This window comes from Talpa occidentalis, unplaced genomic scaffold (genome assembly GCF_014898055.3).
Source record: "Talpa occidentalis isolate TD23 unplaced genomic scaffold, MPIMG_talOcc4v2.1 talOcc4.10, whole genome shotgun sequence".
Taxonomy (NCBI): Eukaryota; Metazoa; Chordata; class Mammalia; order Eulipotyphla; family Talpidae; genus Talpa; species Talpa occidentalis.
The window spans coordinates 22,234,900-22,254,556 of NW_023600993.1; the positions used below are offsets into that span (position 1 = coordinate 22,234,900).

General features: G+C 37.7%; 1 protein-coding gene across 8 annotated transcripts in view; it reads left to right on the forward strand.

The window, feature by feature from the left end:
- Positions 1–19,407, forward strand: part of RBMS3 (RNA binding motif single stranded interacting protein 3) — a 661,354-nt gene extending 641,947 nt beyond the window's left edge. For 5 of the 8 annotated variants that reach the window (XM_037525598.2, XM_054692904.1, XM_054692902.1 and 2 more), the window contains 3 exons: positions 1,036–1,116; positions 3,891–4,018; positions 12,923–19,407. In XM_037525598.2, the coding sequence (XP_037381495.2) occupies positions 1,036–1,116; positions 3,891–4,018; positions 12,923–12,929 (216 nt within the window). In that variant the 3' untranslated portion in view covers positions 12,930–19,407. Of the gene's footprint in view, positions 1–1,035; positions 1,117–3,890; positions 4,023–12,922 lie in introns of those variants that run through there. The other 3 variants (XM_054692903.1, XM_054692906.1, XM_054692908.1) reach the window with 1 other exon arrangement.
- The last annotated feature ends 250 nt before the right edge of the window (positions 19,408–19,657 follow it).

Consider the following 19,657-nt stretch of genomic DNA (forward strand, 5'->3'; position numbering starts at 1 on the left):
TTTGGGTTTTACATGTTTATGCATGGTCTTAATATTTAAACTCAACAAATTTAGAAGAATTAAGAATCAGAGGCTTGTGATTTTCTACAGAAATCATTCCTTTAACCATTATGAATTGAGAAACTTCCTCTTCATTAGCTGATTCTGAAGTTCTATGATGTTGGTCAAGTTTAGAAATTCAGACATGTAGTTGATTTCTTTGAAAATTCCATTCTCAAAGAGCAGAACTTTGGATTTGCAAGGGCAGTGTATATGAGAAATAAGAATATGAATCATAAATGTGCTTATGTAGATGAGCAAGTAATTTGGGGAGGGAGGCACTCTTCTTGCAGTGCAAAAAACCCTATTATCCCCAATACAAATTTTACCGAATACTACAACTTAGTGAAAAATGAGTTGACTATTTCATTGTTCGTCCAGATGACGAAAATTTGGAGAATTGAAGGAGCTGATGAAAATGCTGACAGTGACATGGGAATGGAATTGGGGGAGGGAATCAAAACAGACTTCAACATAATCCGCAATACTCTTTCACATATGAAAGTGATAAAAGATGACATTTGCCAATCCTGCATGTTGCTGTATAAGTGTATCTTGCATTCTTTTTCTGATTTTAAGTTAGAAAAGAAATTATTCCTAACAAAATGATGATTCATTCATTCAACAATTTGTTGAGAGCCTACTATGTGATCAGTATTAGCAATAAAATGGAGGGAAAAATAAAAGCAGACATCATCATTGCCCTTACATAGGAGTTTGTGTTTTAGTTATGAAAGTAAAATGTTTGCGATATGATCTAGAATGCTTGAAAAGGCAAAGTAAGTGGGAGTGAAGCTGCTGCTGCGTTGATACTGTGGAGGTGGACTGCCCTTGGCATTGACATGTTAAGGAAAGGTCATTCCATGCTGATTGTGGTGAAAATAGAAATTAACTTTAATGGTGTGCTGGAATGGGTCACAGCAGTGTCATGTGCTAGCTACTTTCTCACTGGTTGCAATCCCAAGTTCACCTGCATTTTTCTTTGATTCCCTCTAGTATATGACTGCTGCCGCTCCTATGCAAGGGACCTACATTCCCCAGTACACGCCTGTGCCTCCGACAGCTGTTTCTATTGAAGTAAGTCTGTCTCTGCCTTATAGAAAGATGCTAGGGGAAATAAATCCTGGTCACATGCTGTGCCCCCTCGCCATAACCCAAGAGATGTTTATATGTGATTTGTGTGCTCTCACATTTGAACTTAGCAGTTCATATAGACTATATGAAAGTATATACTTTTACATGAACAAGCCTATTTTTGCTTTGGACATGAAATGAACTAATTTGCTATAAAGGCATGAGAGGAGTGTCATTTTCACATTTAGAGAAATGATCAGAGACTGAGTTATTACCCATTAAATGTTAACCATAAATACTCATGAATGGCAGTAGTGGGGGATGTATTTTGCAAGCATTTGAATGAGCTCATTCTCTAGTGCCTGGTACTCAAAGAGCGGTTCTGGGCCAGCATCATCCACATCCGTGTTTCCATTCTTGAAATGGAAACTCTCAGACATCACCCAGACTGAATCCACATTTGCATTTTCACAAGACCCCTTAGGAATCTAGGAGCACAATAAATTTTAAGAGGTGTTGGATTGGCTCTAGAACTTTTCTGAACATTGAATTTATTTCAAAAGCTTAACAATTAGTGATGCCTGTGTCCTGTCTCCAGAGATTCTGATTCAGTCTGAGATATGGACTGGACAGCAGGGTTTTTATAAAAATAACAGGTGATTCTAATATAAAGATTAAGACCCACTGCTCTAGTGGATGAACCTCAACAGGTTTGTGGCATTCTGCAGACAAGAACAAAGGTTATAGTACACATCACAGTGGACACTGGGAATGATGAAGTCAACTCGTTGTTAATGGAAACTCTGTCCCCTTCCTTCTCTCTTTCCATTGAGTGCAGTCTATCCCATTACACATGATTTTACTGGCCAAATCAGCCAGCTACATAGAAAAGCAAAGGGCATAGAGCTATGCGGTTGGTGATATAACTCTTCGACATGTCTGCTTCTAGATACCGGTTTGCTTATTTTTATCTTTTTTTTTTTAAGATTTATTTATTTATGCATACAAGAGCTGGGGTACAGGCCAGAGGCATGGGGGCTGAGAGGATTCACCAGAGACAGAGTGGAGAACAGAACAGGCAGACTGACTGAAATACACTGCAGAGGGGAGCAGCGGGAGAGGCAGGAGAGGTCTGCTGTGCCATGTGGGCACCTCCCTGGTTGGGGATTGAACTCGTGCTGCAGTGGCTGCAGACAACTTCATAGGTTGTGTCTTTACCCCTTGCGCCACCAGGGAGGCCCTCTTTTTATCTTGTTTTGGTTTATGACAAATGTTTGCTAGTACCAAGTTTTGGGAAGCACAGAAATTTACAATTTGGTTTAGGAAACCTATTATTGTTATTAGGTTTAGGAAATTATTATTATCTATTATTTGGTTTAGGAAACCAGGAATGTGCTATTTCTAAACTCTTCATGTTTTCCAGGCAAGTGATCCCAAAGGAGATGTCAATATTAAACATATTTTAATTGACTTTGCAGAAGTTCAAGAGTATGTGTTTAAATTACATGTTCTATGCTGTATTTAGCTATCAAAAAGAAAATCATGAATATGGTAATTCTTGGTCCTTTAAGCCTCCATCTCTGTCATACAGCTACAGTTCTCTATGTCTACGCCAAATGTATAAGCTTATACATGTGGGGAACAGAACAGGCAGACTGACTTACGGAATCTGAGCTTTTTGAAGACTATAAAATAATGAGAAATGTTTCAGTCTTTCTTATTGGAAATGTTCTAATTGCAGTGAAAACTGGAATTTCAAAAGAAGTCTTTCATAAAAAAAATTTATACTCTGATGTATTGCCTTGAATTTGTGCTTATAAGGAAAGTCACTGATTCATTTCCCATGTAAAAACATTCTTGAAAATTCACCAGTATCCACACCAATAAATGCTGGTAAAGGGTGCAGAAAAATGGATAATAGTCAATAATAATTTAGGGAGAAAATTGAATTATAATATTTTGAGGTCCCCGGGAAAATGTTAGGGAGCTTTACTTTGAGACAGAGCTCACCAAGAGCTTCTGACAGCAGACATTGTTGCAAGTACCCAAGGCTATAAAGAAAATCAAAAGAATGTTTTCTGACAGATGCCATCTTTAGACCTACTAACTACCAAGTAAAGTCAACCATACTGCTCTAAAAATCCCACAAATGTCCCTAATAGTAACCAGCTCCAGAAATGTATCTTCTTGTCTCCTGTTAGCACAAGAGAGTGAAAGGCTGAGGAAGGAGCAGAAGTTTCTTTCACTGAAACCTCCAAATGAATTAAACTGCAATTCATGTTGTGGAAATCAAAACAAAATAATAGAAATCAAATTGCTAATGGGAATCCCAAAATTTGCTTAGTTTTTTTTTTTTTTTTAAGGTCAGAGCCCATTATTTGTCATATCACTCCACAGATAGCTTCTACTACTCCAGGAAAATGTTTGACTGTGCAAGTTTCTGTAGGAATCCCGTATGAATTTTGTTATTTTATTACTATTATTTGTCTGTTACAACCACAATTTAAAAATTCAAAGTATGAGCAAAATAATTTTCTGATCATTTGACTATTCCAAGGACATCTGATGATAATGTAGTTAGTTCTTGGTGGCACATTAAGTTGAATTTGTCAGCCCTGATTCAAAATGTGCTCTGAGATTTTCCTCTATTGAAGCTTTGTGTAGCCAAGAGTAAGTTTACTCAAGCCAGATACAAGAGGGGCTTTCTCTGCGGTCCACCTGGAAGAGGACCTTTCGCTGAAGCCAATAAGGCTTTGTGTTCTTATTTGCTTCCTTAGGGCGTTGTTGCTGATACCTCTCCCCAGACAGTGGCACCTTCATCCCAGGACACCAGTGGTCAGCAGCAACAGATAACAGTGGACACATCCAATGAACATGCACCTGCATATTCTTACCAACAGTCTAAGTAAGTTCGACTATACTAAGCTCTTTCCCTCAAGAACAGCCGCCTGGGCATCAACCCCTCATGTTGTATCTATTAGCTTTTGCTGCAATACAGACCATCTCAAAATTAGTGTATTTATTTAGTTCATGAGTATGTACCTTGGTAATCAGAACTGACATTTGATGAATGGTTCTTCTGGTCTTGACTGGACTTGTTCAAGCAACTGAAGACAGCTGCTGGTCATGTTTGCACCCAGATTCTGGATGCTGTATAGCTGCTGATTGATAGAAGCAATCGATCCAAGTGTTTTGGATCTTCCAGAAGGCTTATTCACACAAAAGTCTCATAATTTGAAGAACAGCAAGGAAAAAAGCCCAATGACCAGGATTTTCCAATTTTGTCCATGATTCATTAACTACTGCCCTATATAGCCAAGTCAAGCCACATAGCAAGCCCAGAATTTATGTAAATGTTAGCTGCCAAAAGGCATGGTTACATAGAGGGGCATGGCAGCCATTTTTATTTTAAAAATCTACCACACATATTTTTGGGAAAATTCCAATATTCACATTCAAACTGGCTAATAAGCCATATTTTGGTCTCAGTATTCCCTTTCTTAGATGAAGACAGTAACACAGCATCTCCCCTTGCAAGGTTGCTTTGAACACCCAATGAAATAGTTCATGGAAAATGGTATTATATTAGAACAACAAAGAAGAAAATCTTATTCAGAAATTAAATGGCAAAGCAAAAATCAGGGAGTCAGATTTACTCTTAAAAATCCTTGACTCACTTATAACCAAAGGCTTTGTGTTGTGTAACTATGTACAATAAAATTTGAAAGGTCTTGATTGAAACCTAAGGGATTAAAAAAAATGCAGTCTATATGCAGTTGACTTATCATGCAAAGTATCATACTTTGTATACAACAATCAAAGCCTTAGAGAATTCCCACATGATCCTTCCTAAGTGCAGATTATTGTTCTTTTTATCATCATTCTTCTTCAACCTCAAATATGAATGTTGAGATTAAAGGTATGTTTGTTGCTAAAAGAATAATCAAGATAATGGAATCTTCTCTATGTGACTTAGATTCTAATGTCAATCCTGCAAATTAAATTCTAAAATTAGTCAAAACATGAGTTAAGCTAACAAGTAAAAAGTATTTTAATTGTCATTATTGCTATCATATAATAACTTTGAGGAACGGTCAGTAGTGAATCATGAATCAAACAATGTTTTAGGATAATTCTTTCTTTTTCCTTAATTTGCCTACTGCCTGTGTGAATCACACACACCAATATTGTAGTCCCTGTCACTGTTTCAAACATTAGAATTGTGTTCAGTCTGTGTATTAGGTTGCATATGAAAAAGGAGCAGAAACTGGCTCATGGAAATACAGTGGCAGATGAGAGATAGTATGGTTTTCAGAAATACTTTTCAAGAGGTAAAACTGGCTTTTGGCTGTTTCAAATATAATGAAGAAATGAATGGTCCTAGATCCTTCTGGCTAACAGTTTAATGAAATCCACAGAAGTTAAAAAGATGTTTTCATCCATCTAATTGACAATTGTTGATTAAGTGCCTACATGCGACAGGCTGTATTGTAGATGATAAGGAAAGACCAGTGAAAGAGGCTCCTAAAGTTGACTTTCTACCAGTAGCTCAGGAGTGATGGATCTATCAGCATACAGTCAAAGAAAGGGAATTGCAAAATAGATTATTTAAAAAGATAGTTGTGATAAAAAGTGACTGGGTAAATGCCTATGATTTCGTATGAGGGAAGAACCCTCACATAGACCTGGGTATGAAAGATAACCAGAAACTAATTTTGGAGAGATTTAGAGAAAAAAACATTCTAGGCTAAGGAAGAAGGAAGGGCCTAAAGGTGAATCTTAGATTGGAGTGCAGAGGATGAAGGGGCACATGTGTAGGAGATGAAGTTAAATAGTTACCTTTAACAGAGTCTAGTCCTCTACTTGCTTTTGTCTAGCATAAGTATCCTCAGTATTATTTTATGTGAGAGAGAAAACCCTTGGAGGGCTTTAAGAGAAAGAATGACAGGATTTTATTTACATTTCAATGACTCAACTCCCAATGGAAGCTGGGTATATAGGGATTTATTTCAAGGATGACTTTCAAGATACTAAATCCCCCTTCTTAATGCTGTGCAGAGCCACCTCTCCCATGCTATTTCAGTCAGCTTTAACTGCCTCCAATTGTCAGCCCACAGTGAGATGTTGTCTACTGTCTCAGAGTTTTTCTGCCTCCCCATGATCATTGCAAGATGTGGTGAGGAGGGTGTGCTCTGCCTGGGTATGAAAAATAACCAGAAACTAATTTTGGAAAGATTTAGATGCAGAGAGAGCATTTCTTCCCTTCCTGGGTTCCAGTAGGCATCTCCCTGTCTACCTCCATACCTAGACCCAGTTTCACTTATAGTGCCCAGTGTCATGCCAATTTCTATGCCAGGAGACAGAACCCCTGCCCTTAGAGGTTTATTATCAAATATAGGTGTTAGTTCTACACCTGTACAAGTTTTGTATTCTGCAAAGAAGAAAATAAACAAGGCTCTTTTTAAAAGTACTATAAAGGGAGCAGATTTAATTTTTTTTGGGGGGCGGGGGGCGCTGGGTAAGCTCTGCTACCGGTATGGTAACAGGAACTGTGTCTTACAGGATAGAACAATGTTCCAGGTGGAGTAATAGCCTGACCAAAGACCAGGGGCTGGGAAGCACAGAGAGTCTCTTTGAGAAATGATGCAGGGTAATAGAAAAGTGTGGGGGAAAAAAATTGGATCCAGATTCTAATAATCAGTGACCCCTGATCTACTTGGTTAGTATTTCCTTTGTTCTTCCAGATGAAGTGGATATTGGATTTGGAAGCAATGAAACAGTTCGACTGTTACAATGGTTCAGACAAGAGGAAGTAAGAGTGGGGCAGCTGTGTGGTGGTGGCAGTAGACTGAAGTTTAAGAAAAAGGGAAACAGGACTTTATTTTTTTTTTTTTTTTTTTTTTTTATAGAGGCATGCTTTTTATTTATTTGTTTTGCTGGTTTTGTTTGTTTGTTTTGTTTATACATGCACTGGGTACAGTCAGAAGCGCGGGAGGGCGAGAGAATTCACCAGAGCCAGAGCGGGGAGCAGAGCAGGCAGAAGGACCGAAGTACACTGCTGAGGGGAGCAGCGGGCGGCAGGAGAGGTCTGCGCGCCATGTGGGACCCTCCTCTGGTGGCCGGGGAGCAGCCGGGGATCGAACCGGCGCCGCAGAGGCCGCGCGCAGCTTCGCAACCCAGCGCTCAACCGCTGCGCCACCGGGGAGGCCCGAAACAGGACTTTAAATTTTGAAGCAAAGTGATGGAGTCATTAATGCCACTAGCAGAGGGGGGATGAACTAAAAGCCCATCAGGGCATGATTTGTGAGGAAAGACAAGGAATTTAATTATTCTTACAGAGTCAATTCCAAGGAGCTATAGTCTGAAATAGCTGAGAAAGTCTGAATCTACCCACAAAAACCTTTAAGTATTTGTATTTTTTTTAAGATTCATTTATTTATTTATACAAGAACTGGGGTACAGACCAGATGTGCGGGAGGGTGAGAAGAGTCACCAGAGACAGAGTGGGGAACAGAACAGGCAGACTGACGAAATACACTGCTGAGGGGAGCAGCGGGCACAACAGGCGAGGTCTGCGGTGCCATGTGGGACCCTCGCCGGCCGGGATCGAACCAGCGCTGCAGAGGCTGTGGACAGCTTCACAGCGCTGCACTCAACTGCCTGCGCCACCAGGGGAGGCCCAATAAGTGTTTGTATTTTAAAAGCTATTATCGCATCAGGCTTATATACCTTAAATGGACTCGTCTGGCTCGGAATGCTGAGCTTTCTGAAGATAATAATAATCAAGGAATAAAATCCTCCATCCCATCACAGAGATAGAAATTATGGTAAAACTTCCTGGTTTGTAGGAATTTTCTTTGTCACTCATGCAGGAATATGTGATTGATACAGGACATTCCACAGGGCAGGCTCAATGTTGCAACATGCCAGGGGTGGAAGTACCCGGAACAGAGGACATGTCATATTGTGACATGGAAAACCACTTGCATTGATTTGTGGACATTTCTTTAAACCTGGAGAAAATTTTCAACAGATCCTGTTTATATTGTCAGCTTCCTCTCTTTGACATGCTACCAAGTATTAGGAGTTTTGACTGGAAACATCAACCATAAAATATTGAATGAAAACAAAAGCACTATCCTAAGTTAAATAAGTTGTTGGATGGCAGACACTTTTGCAATTTTATTAAATGAAGAAAATAATGTGACTCTACCCAAGCTGTTACCAGTTTCAGCGGGAAGAAGCTGACCTGTGTCGTGGAAAGGCATGAGATTTTTTCAGAACCATTCAACGAAGTCACTGGGAAATGAACACTAATTGTTTGGGTCTTGTCACTAGGAAAAGTTTGAGAGATGCCAGAGCAACCCCCACAGCTGTTTAAAAAAAAAAAAAAAGCATTCACTAGAACAGGTGGAAAACAATTTGTACAGCTTGCTCTATACATTTGATAAAACTCCAGATCTGTTCTTTTAAGTAATCTTAATGCATTTTACTTAAAAAAACTCACTCAGGTTAGATTTAAAATTTTCCAAGATGTAGGGCTATGTTACTTTTACAGAACCCAGAAATCTACTCTATGAAAGTCTGTTTTTGAGATAGCTCCTCAAGCAATAGCCCTCAAGCTATAAAATAAAAGGTTCCCTGCTTTCTTACTATCTCTCCTGCAGAATGGAGAGTGTTGCTAAACCGTTTTAGTCAGTGTATGTTATCTTGTTGAATACTCTGAATTTCACAAATGACCACACAATTTCAGCATCATTGTGCTAATGAACATGCCACTACTTTCATCAGGCAGCCATTTCTAGCAATCATTATGCTAATTGAGATATGGATAATTTCAAGTACTTTTACAAACCACTGGCCTTTCTCATTAAATGATCTCTGACCTCCTGTGGGATGTGAAATTCTGATTAGGGTAACTGAATCCCCCTGAAAATTAGCTTAACCCACTCCACATACACTTAACACCATAATCTCTATATCTATATGAAAAATATCTTAATTTAAATCACAGACATCACCAAAACAAAGTTGTAGGAGAAAAGTTTGAGAAACTTAAGTGATGTACCTCTGAATCAAAGGGTTACATTCCAGGTCTATGCCAGCAAATATTTCAATATTCCAAATTCCACTTTCTAAACTAAACTAAAACAAATCTTCACATTTGTTTGCTTTTGACCCCTATGGTCAACAGAGACCACAAATACTAAAGGGACTTTGGACTCTTACCCCAAAGGGTAGAAATGTGGTTTATTTGGGAAGTTGTGTTCAAATTCAGTTCCACACTAAGTTATTTCAGTTTTCTTTGTGCTATTAGAAATCTTAAAAGCAACAACGATTTGAAAAAGTGTGAGTGTTCAAGCAGAGTTTAACTTCAAAAGTCCTTGGTTCAGATTCCATTACTACTGTAACAGGGTGGTCCCCAGGAAAGGGGGACCCCTCTCCCTGTCCTATAACACTACCACTTAGTAGGTGTCACTCAAGGATGGGCCCTCCGTTTATTCTTCTTCTGTAAAATCAGAGGTAGATCAGAGTGCTCCAGAGACACAGATTGGATCTCTAGGTCTGAGAGAGAATTTACACCCCATCTCCCCAAACCCCCACCTCCCACCCCGCCCCCGCAAAGCACACACACACACACACACACACACACACACACACCCTTAACTGCTTTAACATAAAATGAAATGCTTTCTTAATTGCCCTTCTCTCCAAAGCCATTAAAATGCTAACAACCATGCCCTCCTAGAGGTCCAGATAAATACTTCCTTCCATTTTTCTTTCTTCCTTAGACTGCTGAGATTATGCATGGGTACTTCCCAAACTACTCACTCTGCTTTATTTTTAATTTTTTTTTTTCAGGAGGCGGATGGGAAGGTGGCAAGGGAGAAGGAGGGAGATGGAGAATGAGGAGGTTCAAAATGGCTCTATGTTCTTAAACAATTCCTCTTCCAATATTCACAGTGATCTTAGAAGAAGGCCGTATCGTAATCCCAATGTCTCCAAACCTTCTCTTCAAAATTTAAGTAACTAAACTGTCAGGAACACCAACTCCCTGTTTTCTGTCAGCATGTTAATTATGTGCAAGTCAGTGCCCTTGATGACCATCTTTATATGTCACTAAGCTTGTGAATGCTGGTAACTTCTGTTTGCACAGCCCTTTACAGTGTGCAGATAAATCGTTTTCATACTCATTCTTCCATTCACGTAAATTCCCATTTTTAAGTTAAAACCCATTTTATTTACAAATTGTCTCATTGTTCAACTTAAAACATTCTTCTTGCTAAGAATCCTGGCCTTAAAAATTTAGAAGTCTTGTATTTTTATGGGTATCAGCAAAATCCATAGGCATTTTGCAAACATGAGCTTTCACTCTTTACCTGGGACAGAGAAGGTGACAGGAGTGAATTCAGCTCCTTGAAAGGGGGGAATTGTTAGGGGGAAAAGGATGTCCTAAAGCTAATTCCATACAGGCTTTGTGGACTCCACCCCCAGCCCAGGCCAAAGCCAAAGACACTGGGAACTCCAAATCCCATCCCCACCGAAGGGAAGGTGGCTGGGACCTGAGGGTGGGGTTAAGCAGCCAGGTGGGTATAAAGCCAGACACGTGGGCTTTGGAGGGGTTCCCCCATTTTGGCTCTCCACCAGCTCGCAGCATCTGGCCAACTCTGAGAGTGCCTTTGGGTTTCCAGGTCGGCGGATCGGGTAGGACGCATTAAAGACTTTATTTCCCTATTTTTTCCCTGAGTTGTACATTTTCCTTATTTCCTTTTCCCTTGTAAATAAACCTTTTATTAACCTTTTGTGTATGCCTGTAGTGGAGTATTAATAAGTCCCTTGTAAGCGCGGCTGAGGACCCACAACCAGGCAACCCGTTCAATATCGGGGCTGCCCTATAACAGCAGCAACACCTTTTACCTTCAAACTTCAGCTAGCAACCATGGAAATGAAAAGTAAGGCCATTTGTTTTTCCCACGTGTTTTCATATAGTAATGAGACCTCTTGAAGGATGAAGCTAGAAGTGGGAGAGGGCTATGGGAAACCTAAGTGTAAGATTATAAAACTCAAAAGTCTCTCAGTGTCATAAGAACCAGATGTGTAAGAACCAGAACACATGACATTCCTGGAGAGTGAAGGTGTTAGCGTACAACCAAGGGGTATCCCGATACCACCAAAATTTGTATTCTGTAAAGGGGTCTGGCTATCTGGGCACACAAAGACTCTCAGTGTGAAAGAACTTTAATAGAATTAGTGGCCATAGAGAAAAGAATGGATATTTTTCCCAATAAAACACCCCAAATTACCACCTTCTGGGAGTAGATGCACAGTCAAACAAACACATTGACTTATGTGGTGCTTCTGAGACCTAAAAACCTGACACAGGTTAAAGGCATCTTTTGGCAGGAAACAATGGAACAGGGATTCTAAAGCAGGTCGCAGAAAGCCCGGACAAAAGGAGATACCACATCAAGATAATGGTTGCTATTGTCAGTCTCCTCCATGTCTCTTCCAATTGTCTCTACTTGTCTCTCCTTCACCTGTCTCCTTCCCTGAAGCACCAGGATTCAAGTTGGGCCATAAGAACAAGAGTTCTTTTTCCATGTTCTATAACTTATCTGACTGTTCAGCTCTACCCAGAGTTACGTGGGGTGGGGAATGTGGTACCCCTTCTTTTAATGAAAATGCCTCTGTAACAAGTGTAGTTCTTAGGCATTAGGTACTGCTCAGGGAGCAGCTCTTGCATAGATTCATGGTCCTTTAGACATTTTCTGCAAAGTGCACAAAACTACCAGGATGGCAGATTGAAGTTGTAGTAAAGAATAGACCAAAACACAAACAAAAACAGAAAAGCAAGAAATAAAATGTTCTGTTCCCAAAGCAAGATAGAGTTTTAGAAGTAAATGGAATAAGTATACATTCTGCAAAGGGATAGAGAGATCAAATATATGCCCAAGTTTCCATGATGACTGCTAAAAATCTTAATCTTTTTATATAAATTTTGAATTGCATTTTTTTCTTAAAATAAATTCCACTTTCTTATCTAACACAGGAAAAAAAAGTATTTTGAGAGACTTAAACTATTGATTAGAATTTGGAAATGATCAGTCTATCCACTAGTCCTTTTCTTTTCATGATTCTAGGAAGAAGTGAATCAAGTTTCTAAAAACCATGCCTAATTTACGTGAGGGCTTTTGCAAATTAATAAAAGTAACCCCTCTAAACAATGGTAAAGTAAAATGCAATCCCTGCTCTCTAGAAATTAAAACCTTGATGAGATGAATGTGCAAGGAAGAATAGGAGAAGAGGAAGTGAACAAAACTCAATTACCCTCTTAAGTGGCCCGCATCAGGGCTTATGTGGCTATATTTTGACAATACCAAAGACAACAGGCAATCCATTGCCTGGGATGCACATATTTCTTGACTGAAGTAGTAATAAATCCATGGGAATTCTCAAGGGACAGAATTGCTCAAGGAATTTGGGATAGGGAGAGAGGTGCATTTTCAACTTGAGTGAAAAATAGGTTCCATGCACATAAGGAGAATCACTTGATTGATTATCACTTTAGAATTGGAAGATAGTCTTCATGTATTACTAGCCCTGATATGTAATGGGAAAATGTATGTGCGTTTATGTGAAAGTGGCAGAATTGGACATCTTCTTGAGCCTAATATTTTTTGACAACTTCCTTAATCACCTCATTATATTAAAAGAATTTGGCATCTTTTAAAGAAAACTCACTGGATCTGAGTGAGGTGATCTCAAGAGCTTTGATACAATGACCACTCTTATTCAATTGTTTTCACAGACCATAAACAAGACTGAAGAATGTCTGTCTGAAACTTTGCCTTGAATGAAGAAACTTCACTGAACAAGAAGTTGGCTTCCAGTTTGCACAGGCGTCAATGGAATGCGTTTTTTTTTTTTTTTAATTTTCTACTTTACCTAATGAAAACAAAGTGTTTTTATGTGCTGTGCAAATGGTTCCTTCATGTGGTCTGACAGTTTATTTTTCTCATTTTTTTAATTAAAGAAAAAAATCCCAGAAGAGGGAAAAAAACAACAAAACAAAACATGGAAGGTTGACATTTTATCTGGAAGAACATTTGAATTCAGAATTTACCAGAAGGTGTAGATAGATTTTTTTTTTTAACAGAAAATCTGATGTCAAGAGGTGGGCGATCAAAAATGGAAACAAATTGTCCTCCTAAGAAATTAAGCTACATTTCTTTTTCCCTTCTTGTTAAAATCTAGTGGGTTGGGTTTTTTTTTTTTTCTTAGAAATATTTAGGTAAGTTTTATCTTGAATCTTAATTGCCTTAATTTTAAGGACGTCAAAGGCTCTCAAGGCAAGCTGTCAACGTCTTGTTAAAAAAAAAAAAAAAAACAAGAAAGAATTGAAATATTGTGCTGGCTTTAACTGGCACAGAAGTTTAAGACTATGAGTTTTTAGGGTGAAAAAAAACTGTACAGTTTAAAGAAAATGTTTTTCTTCATTTGAAGAAAATTTGTTGATAAAAGAAACCATGGCAACTGCAAGAATTGGGAAAATGCTGGGACTTTTCATGAACTTTGTCTTAAGTGTTGAATCATTCTAGAAGGCTAAAACATTTTACGGTAAAGTTATTAATGTTGGTTTAAAAACAACTGCATTAGAAATAATGCGTGTTTGGGGGGCAGAATGCAGATTTTTTTTATTTACAAAGCGTGATCGCTAGCAAAAGCATTAGTGCTTTTTATCTGCAGTCTTTTTTATGAGCTTTACAAAGTTTTTAGTCAGCTTTGCTTGTCACATTGCAAAACCTAGCTTAAGAGCATTAAAAAAACTTAAGTAGATAGGAGCTTATGGTCAAAAAGTGCAAAAAAAAAAAAAAACAAAAAAAGCAATAGATAGAGAAATTGTTGACAATTTCTGTAGTCTTTCTTAGTTGTGATCAAATTCAGCCTATGGATGGCCTATTTTATACCAAAGATGAAGTGGCACCCTATCGCAGTCCAGAAGATAATGGTTGTTTTCTTTTCTTTTTTTTGTTCTTTTGAAAATTTTATTTGACCTACATGGCCGGACCAGCTCTTATGTTGTCATTTGTTTAAACTACCTTCCACTGGTGTTTTACACACTGCAAAAAAAAAAAAAAAAAAAAAAATTTTTTTTTTTTTTTTTTTTTTTTGTTTATTTGTTGATAGTAAAAGCTTGCCTCTGCTGTGTTCAGCGGTTTTAGCTGAAGAGTTTGGGATACAAACTGATAGAGCCAAATGGCTTTAAAGTCTGCAAGCTTTTCTGGTTCCTTGCTAACTCGCTTGTATAGTAAAACCTGTGTTGATGGCCATCAATAATCTAAGACTCCTGTTTAACAGGTTGAAATTTCTTTACGTGAATTTTGAACTAAAGACACTTTCTGAACCTGGTCTGAAAGGTCACTTGTCAAAAAACAAAACAAAACAAAAAAACACTTAGTGATATTCTGTTAAGTGGTTAGTGGTCTCCTGAAAAGGTCTCATTGTATTTGTAACAATAGTCTTCCTTCTAAATTCCAACATGTTTTAGTTCTGTCTTCTCACTCAGTCTTTGTCAATGTCTCCCACGAATAGTCACCTTGGCTCTGCAATTGGGGAGGGGCTCTCTTCTTGTTGCCTCTTTTCAGTTTGTTTTTTTTTCCCCCTATATCCTGATGTTGTCAGAAGACAGACAAGATAGACCTTTTTACTGCAGTTTAACTCTCTGAGGCAAGTAGGACCAAAAAGATTAAAGGTTCTATTAGTGGAATTTAGTAAGCTTTTAAAATGCTAGTGGACAATCAAAAAATGATATGATTTATATTAAAAAGAACCAAAAGAATGAGGTTTGATCAATCATTAAAGCCAAAGGAGAGATATTTGCATTGAGAATGATGCAAAATTTTGTTGAAAATGAACTAAATTGACTAAACAAACATTTAATTAATGAAACCCACGTTCAATCTGTACAGTTTTACCTGAAATTAAGAACAATGGAACTCTTAATTTAACCATGCCCTAGAATTGCTTTCTGAACAACTCATTAGAATCAAATAGACGAAGCCCTTTTCACAAAACTAAGTCATAGGAACCTGTCTTAGCCCAAAAGAGAGAGGGAGATGTATTAAGCACACTGTAAAAGAAACCAGGGTAGACTTTTTAAAACTCAAGTAATTTAAAAAGCAAATTATATACCCATTAGGTCAACATGAGTAATGAGTTTGACTCATAGGAAGTTGTCAATATTCCACTCCATCGGATATATGAACAAAGGCCTAGTGTTGAAATAGACTCAGTTCTCTTACTTGTAACCCCTTGATTGGAAGCTCAAATCTAGAGAGTGACTATATCTTTGCAGTCCAATTAGAGGCAAATGCGTATGCAAGAAAATGTAGCCCGCGTTGCAGAGAAATGCCAACTGGTCACACCCATGCTTACGGTTTTTGGGGCTTTAGAGTGAATCCTAGATTTGTACTTTCTTTGGTTTCATGTTCCAGCTTCTCATGTATTCTAAGGGTGGCACTTAAGTTTTATCTTTGAGAAGTGGGTCCCTGAATTACAGGGGGTATCAGTCTACATATATGGAACTGTGTTTTCATCTGTTCTTTTCCACTCTCTGAACTCTTTGTATAAATAAGGATTATCCTAGGCATAATTCATTTGAATAAGAAACCAACATGCTTTCTTTTGTTTCTGTTTAAAAAAAAAAAAATCATGTGATACAAAGAAAGTCTCATTTACGCAACCAACGATGAGGCTAAGAGGTAGCTACCATGTGGCTGATGAATGTGCCTAGGTAACTTTCTGTTTCTATTCAAAACTACTGCTTTATTTATACATTCAGAAACATTTTTCAACTATGAAATTTCAACGGTCTCAATTTTTTTAAGCCATTTAAGGCAAAAGGAAATTACCTGTCATTTTATGTGTCCACGTGTGTTTTGTGTTTGGAGATTTTATATCATGTCATTCTATAAGATTTATTATTTTTAAACCAAAAAGAAAAAAAAAAGGTAAAAAAAGTCCCATGATCAAATTTGTTCCCTGTTATCTCTTATCTTACCTAATTACTTTTAAGAGTCCACTATAAATTGGGGAGAAGGGAAGATCAACAGGTTAGCACCATTACATTGTCTGAAAAACAAACCAAAATATGTGCTCAATATATGCAGAGACCAGAATCCTCATCTAATCAGCAGTATATATGATGGTGATTTTAATCCTACTTAGGATTATAATCATTTTTTTAAAGATTTCTGGCTTACCAAATTGTTATTTATTCAGATGTTTCAATATTTCCTTTTGACCTACTTTAGTTGCCAACACTTAGCTTCAACCTCAAGAAACATCCTAAAACAATAATCCAAATGGGATACACTTTATTTTATCTAAAGTCTAATTAAATGGTCAGTAGAGGAGTGGTGTCCTTTTCAGTTTGGTAAAGTGTTGTCTGGGAGGCAAAGTATGCCTAGTGGCTGGGAGCTCCTCATGTTTGGCTATGTCTTCTGAAGACATCATGGAACCCAAGGGAACTAAAGGTGACATTCACAGGTATCGGTCACTGTTGTCTTTAAACACTGGCATGTCTCGAATATTGCAAGTGAGATGCTATTCTAAAAAGAATTCCTCGACTTGACTCCAGTTTGGCCAGACATATTTATTTCCTCGATAGATTTCAATCATTCAAATGTTGTCTCCATGCTTCACTGAATCAGTTCCTTCTGTGACCTTGACAGATTGGCTGCATAAAGCAGATAAAACACACTTTCACTGCTTTCTAATGAAAAGCTGCATGGTGTTAAAAGCACTCATATCAGAGATGGAAGACTGAGAGCAGAAGACTGGGCGGAGCAAGAAGTTTGCTGTAGCTACAGAATACATCAACTCTTTGCAAAACTGCTTTAAAACCATTTCGATTGATGTATGACAAGAGAAAGTAGATTTCTGCCCCCCCCCAAAAAAAAACTATTTGAATAACTAGGATGTCTATTATATACCCATGTATCTCTTGCAGTGGCCTTGAAATCCCCATGAATGAAAAGTGAGACTTGATTTAAATAAGACCTTTGCCGTCTTCATGATTGAAGAGAAATTTCAATGGGTTGTCTAGACAGATTATAATATTAGCAGGAGGCTAAAAATACAGATGATTCAGTCTCATTCTTAATTTGAGTGTGCAAACTGCTACAGATGAACTGACAAGCAGAGAGAAATTCCTGAATGGGTTTTAGTGATAAATGTTTTCATATGAAAATAGAAAATCAAGTGAAAGGATAATATTTGCGAATGTGGATAACAACACTCAGCACACTTAAGGAACCATACTTCATTATAAAGTTTAAACATGTCATAGAGCTTTGATCTGTTAAGTTGTCTGCAGTAGGGAGTAAAGGATGATTTTGTTTTTCATGTTATTTTGCTGGCATGCTTCAAAATTTTGAGCTCACTGGGACAGACAGCCTCTCACTCCAATCTGAGGGATTGATGGAATTTAAATAAGTTCATTGATTCCTTACACTACACCCTTCCTGTGGCAGAGCGATAATGGGGTTCATTAATGAATCAATTCAGTTTACAAATGATATCCACTATGGCACTGGAAGACAGTTGAATCAAATTAACATTAAGCATTTCTTAACTGATGTTCTTAAACATGAAATTGTCCCCTTACTCCAAGTGCTGTTGGTCTTGGCTGTCCTTGTTGGATTAAATAGAGTTGAGGGCAGTATAAACGCAATATACAAAATCCCTGAGTAGCCACAAAGAACTTTTAGAAGATAGGGCAAGGGAGGTCACCCCAGTTTCGTGATTTCTTTTTATCTTTGGTTTTATACACCAACACATATGCTCACCACCACCAAAAAGACAGGAAAAGGTGGCCGGCTTCCCAATATTCATCTATTTGTATTTCTCAGTGGCAAAATAACGTGTCATGAAAAGCTTCTTCCACTCAATTGTAAAACTGAAGTAAACGTAAGATAGAGCTTGGAGTGTGCAGAATAAACCACTAGACCACTGAGTCACACTTTTCTTCTGTTTTAGTCATTCCAATTAGTAACTGCTCCAATTAGCGATTCTTGCAGAAATACAATCACTCTCAATTTTTGAAGGGCTAATTATCTACTTTGTCAATTTGTTTTGTCTTTTCAACTATTAGACCTCGGGCTCTCTTTCCTTTTATTGTCATTTTACCCTAAGGGTAGTAAAAGAAACAATTGGAAATAAAATTCAAATCAGTCTATTTTGTTTCTTATTAGGCATAGATTTATTCAAAGACTTCAAAATCATCGGTAAAATTAGTGTTGGTGCATTATATGCTATGGATTTTTGTGACACGTAATATCCCATTCCCATCTACCATGAATAATTGAGAGTTGGCTGTTTTCTTGCAGAATATAAAGAAAAATAAACAGTAGCAAAGAATTTGACCTCCCTCAAAAGAAAGTTGTTTTGGTTTCATTCACTACTGAAATTTGAACCAGTAGAAAAGGTCAATTCAAAATTGAGTTATGAGACTATAATAGCAGCTCTTGGTTAAATATATACTTTCATTCCTTTCTTAAATCTTTGACACCCCCAAAATGTGTTGTTTTTTTTGTCATTTTTTTCATTACTGTAATAAGGCTAAATGACCTTGACACTCCAGTGGACGTTTTTATGATCATTTCAATTCAAATGTCTAAAGTGTAACTTTAGCGTTATACTTTGTATTTTAGACACTCTGGTCTTAGATTATTAAGAAAGATGCTCTGTCCTCCACCCCAAAATGTTACTTCCTCATATATATAAAAGGAGTTATTACATACTTTTCAGGAACCATAAAAAATATTTTCAAAAGACATTTGAAAATGTCTTCTCCATTTTGAAATTAATGCTTCCACTTAAAAAAAGACAATATAATTGGAATCTTAATTTAAATTATATATAAAATTATACTTGCTATGATATACTCAGTTTCTAAAACAATGGGACATAGCTTCTTTTAAAACCCTTGTTTCTGACCATATTGGACATCATGGAACTTCTAAAATATCAATCAATTTTGAATTTTATTTAAGAGCATTTTGTATCGCTGTCTCTGACTGTCACGGAAAGTTCTGTACTCCTACAGTGTTTCTGGTTTAATTTTTTTTTTTTCATCTGTACCACAGTCAAATTAGCTACCATTTCCCCATCCCTTGGGCTTTCTGTAGATCAGTGGATGTTAGGTTTAAACTTCTGTTTTCTTTGATGAAGCTTTCAATAAAAAATGAAAATAAAATCAACCAAGTAGGACCATTGCATTTTTCTTCACTCCTCCAGAGATGGGGTGGGGCTGGGCGCAGGGAGCGGTATCAGTACTTAAAAGGATATATTGCTAGTTTGCTACAGAATTCCTCAAAGACGTTGTTTCTGGTGATAAAAACAGAATGAAGCATTCTGTTCATGCAAGGAGACTTGAGAAAGCCACCCTTGGGAGACTTGGGGTGGAGGGCACGGACCACGTAGTTCTTCCTAGGACCTCATACTCTTCTTCCCACATTTTATCCTTAGGAATCACCTAGCT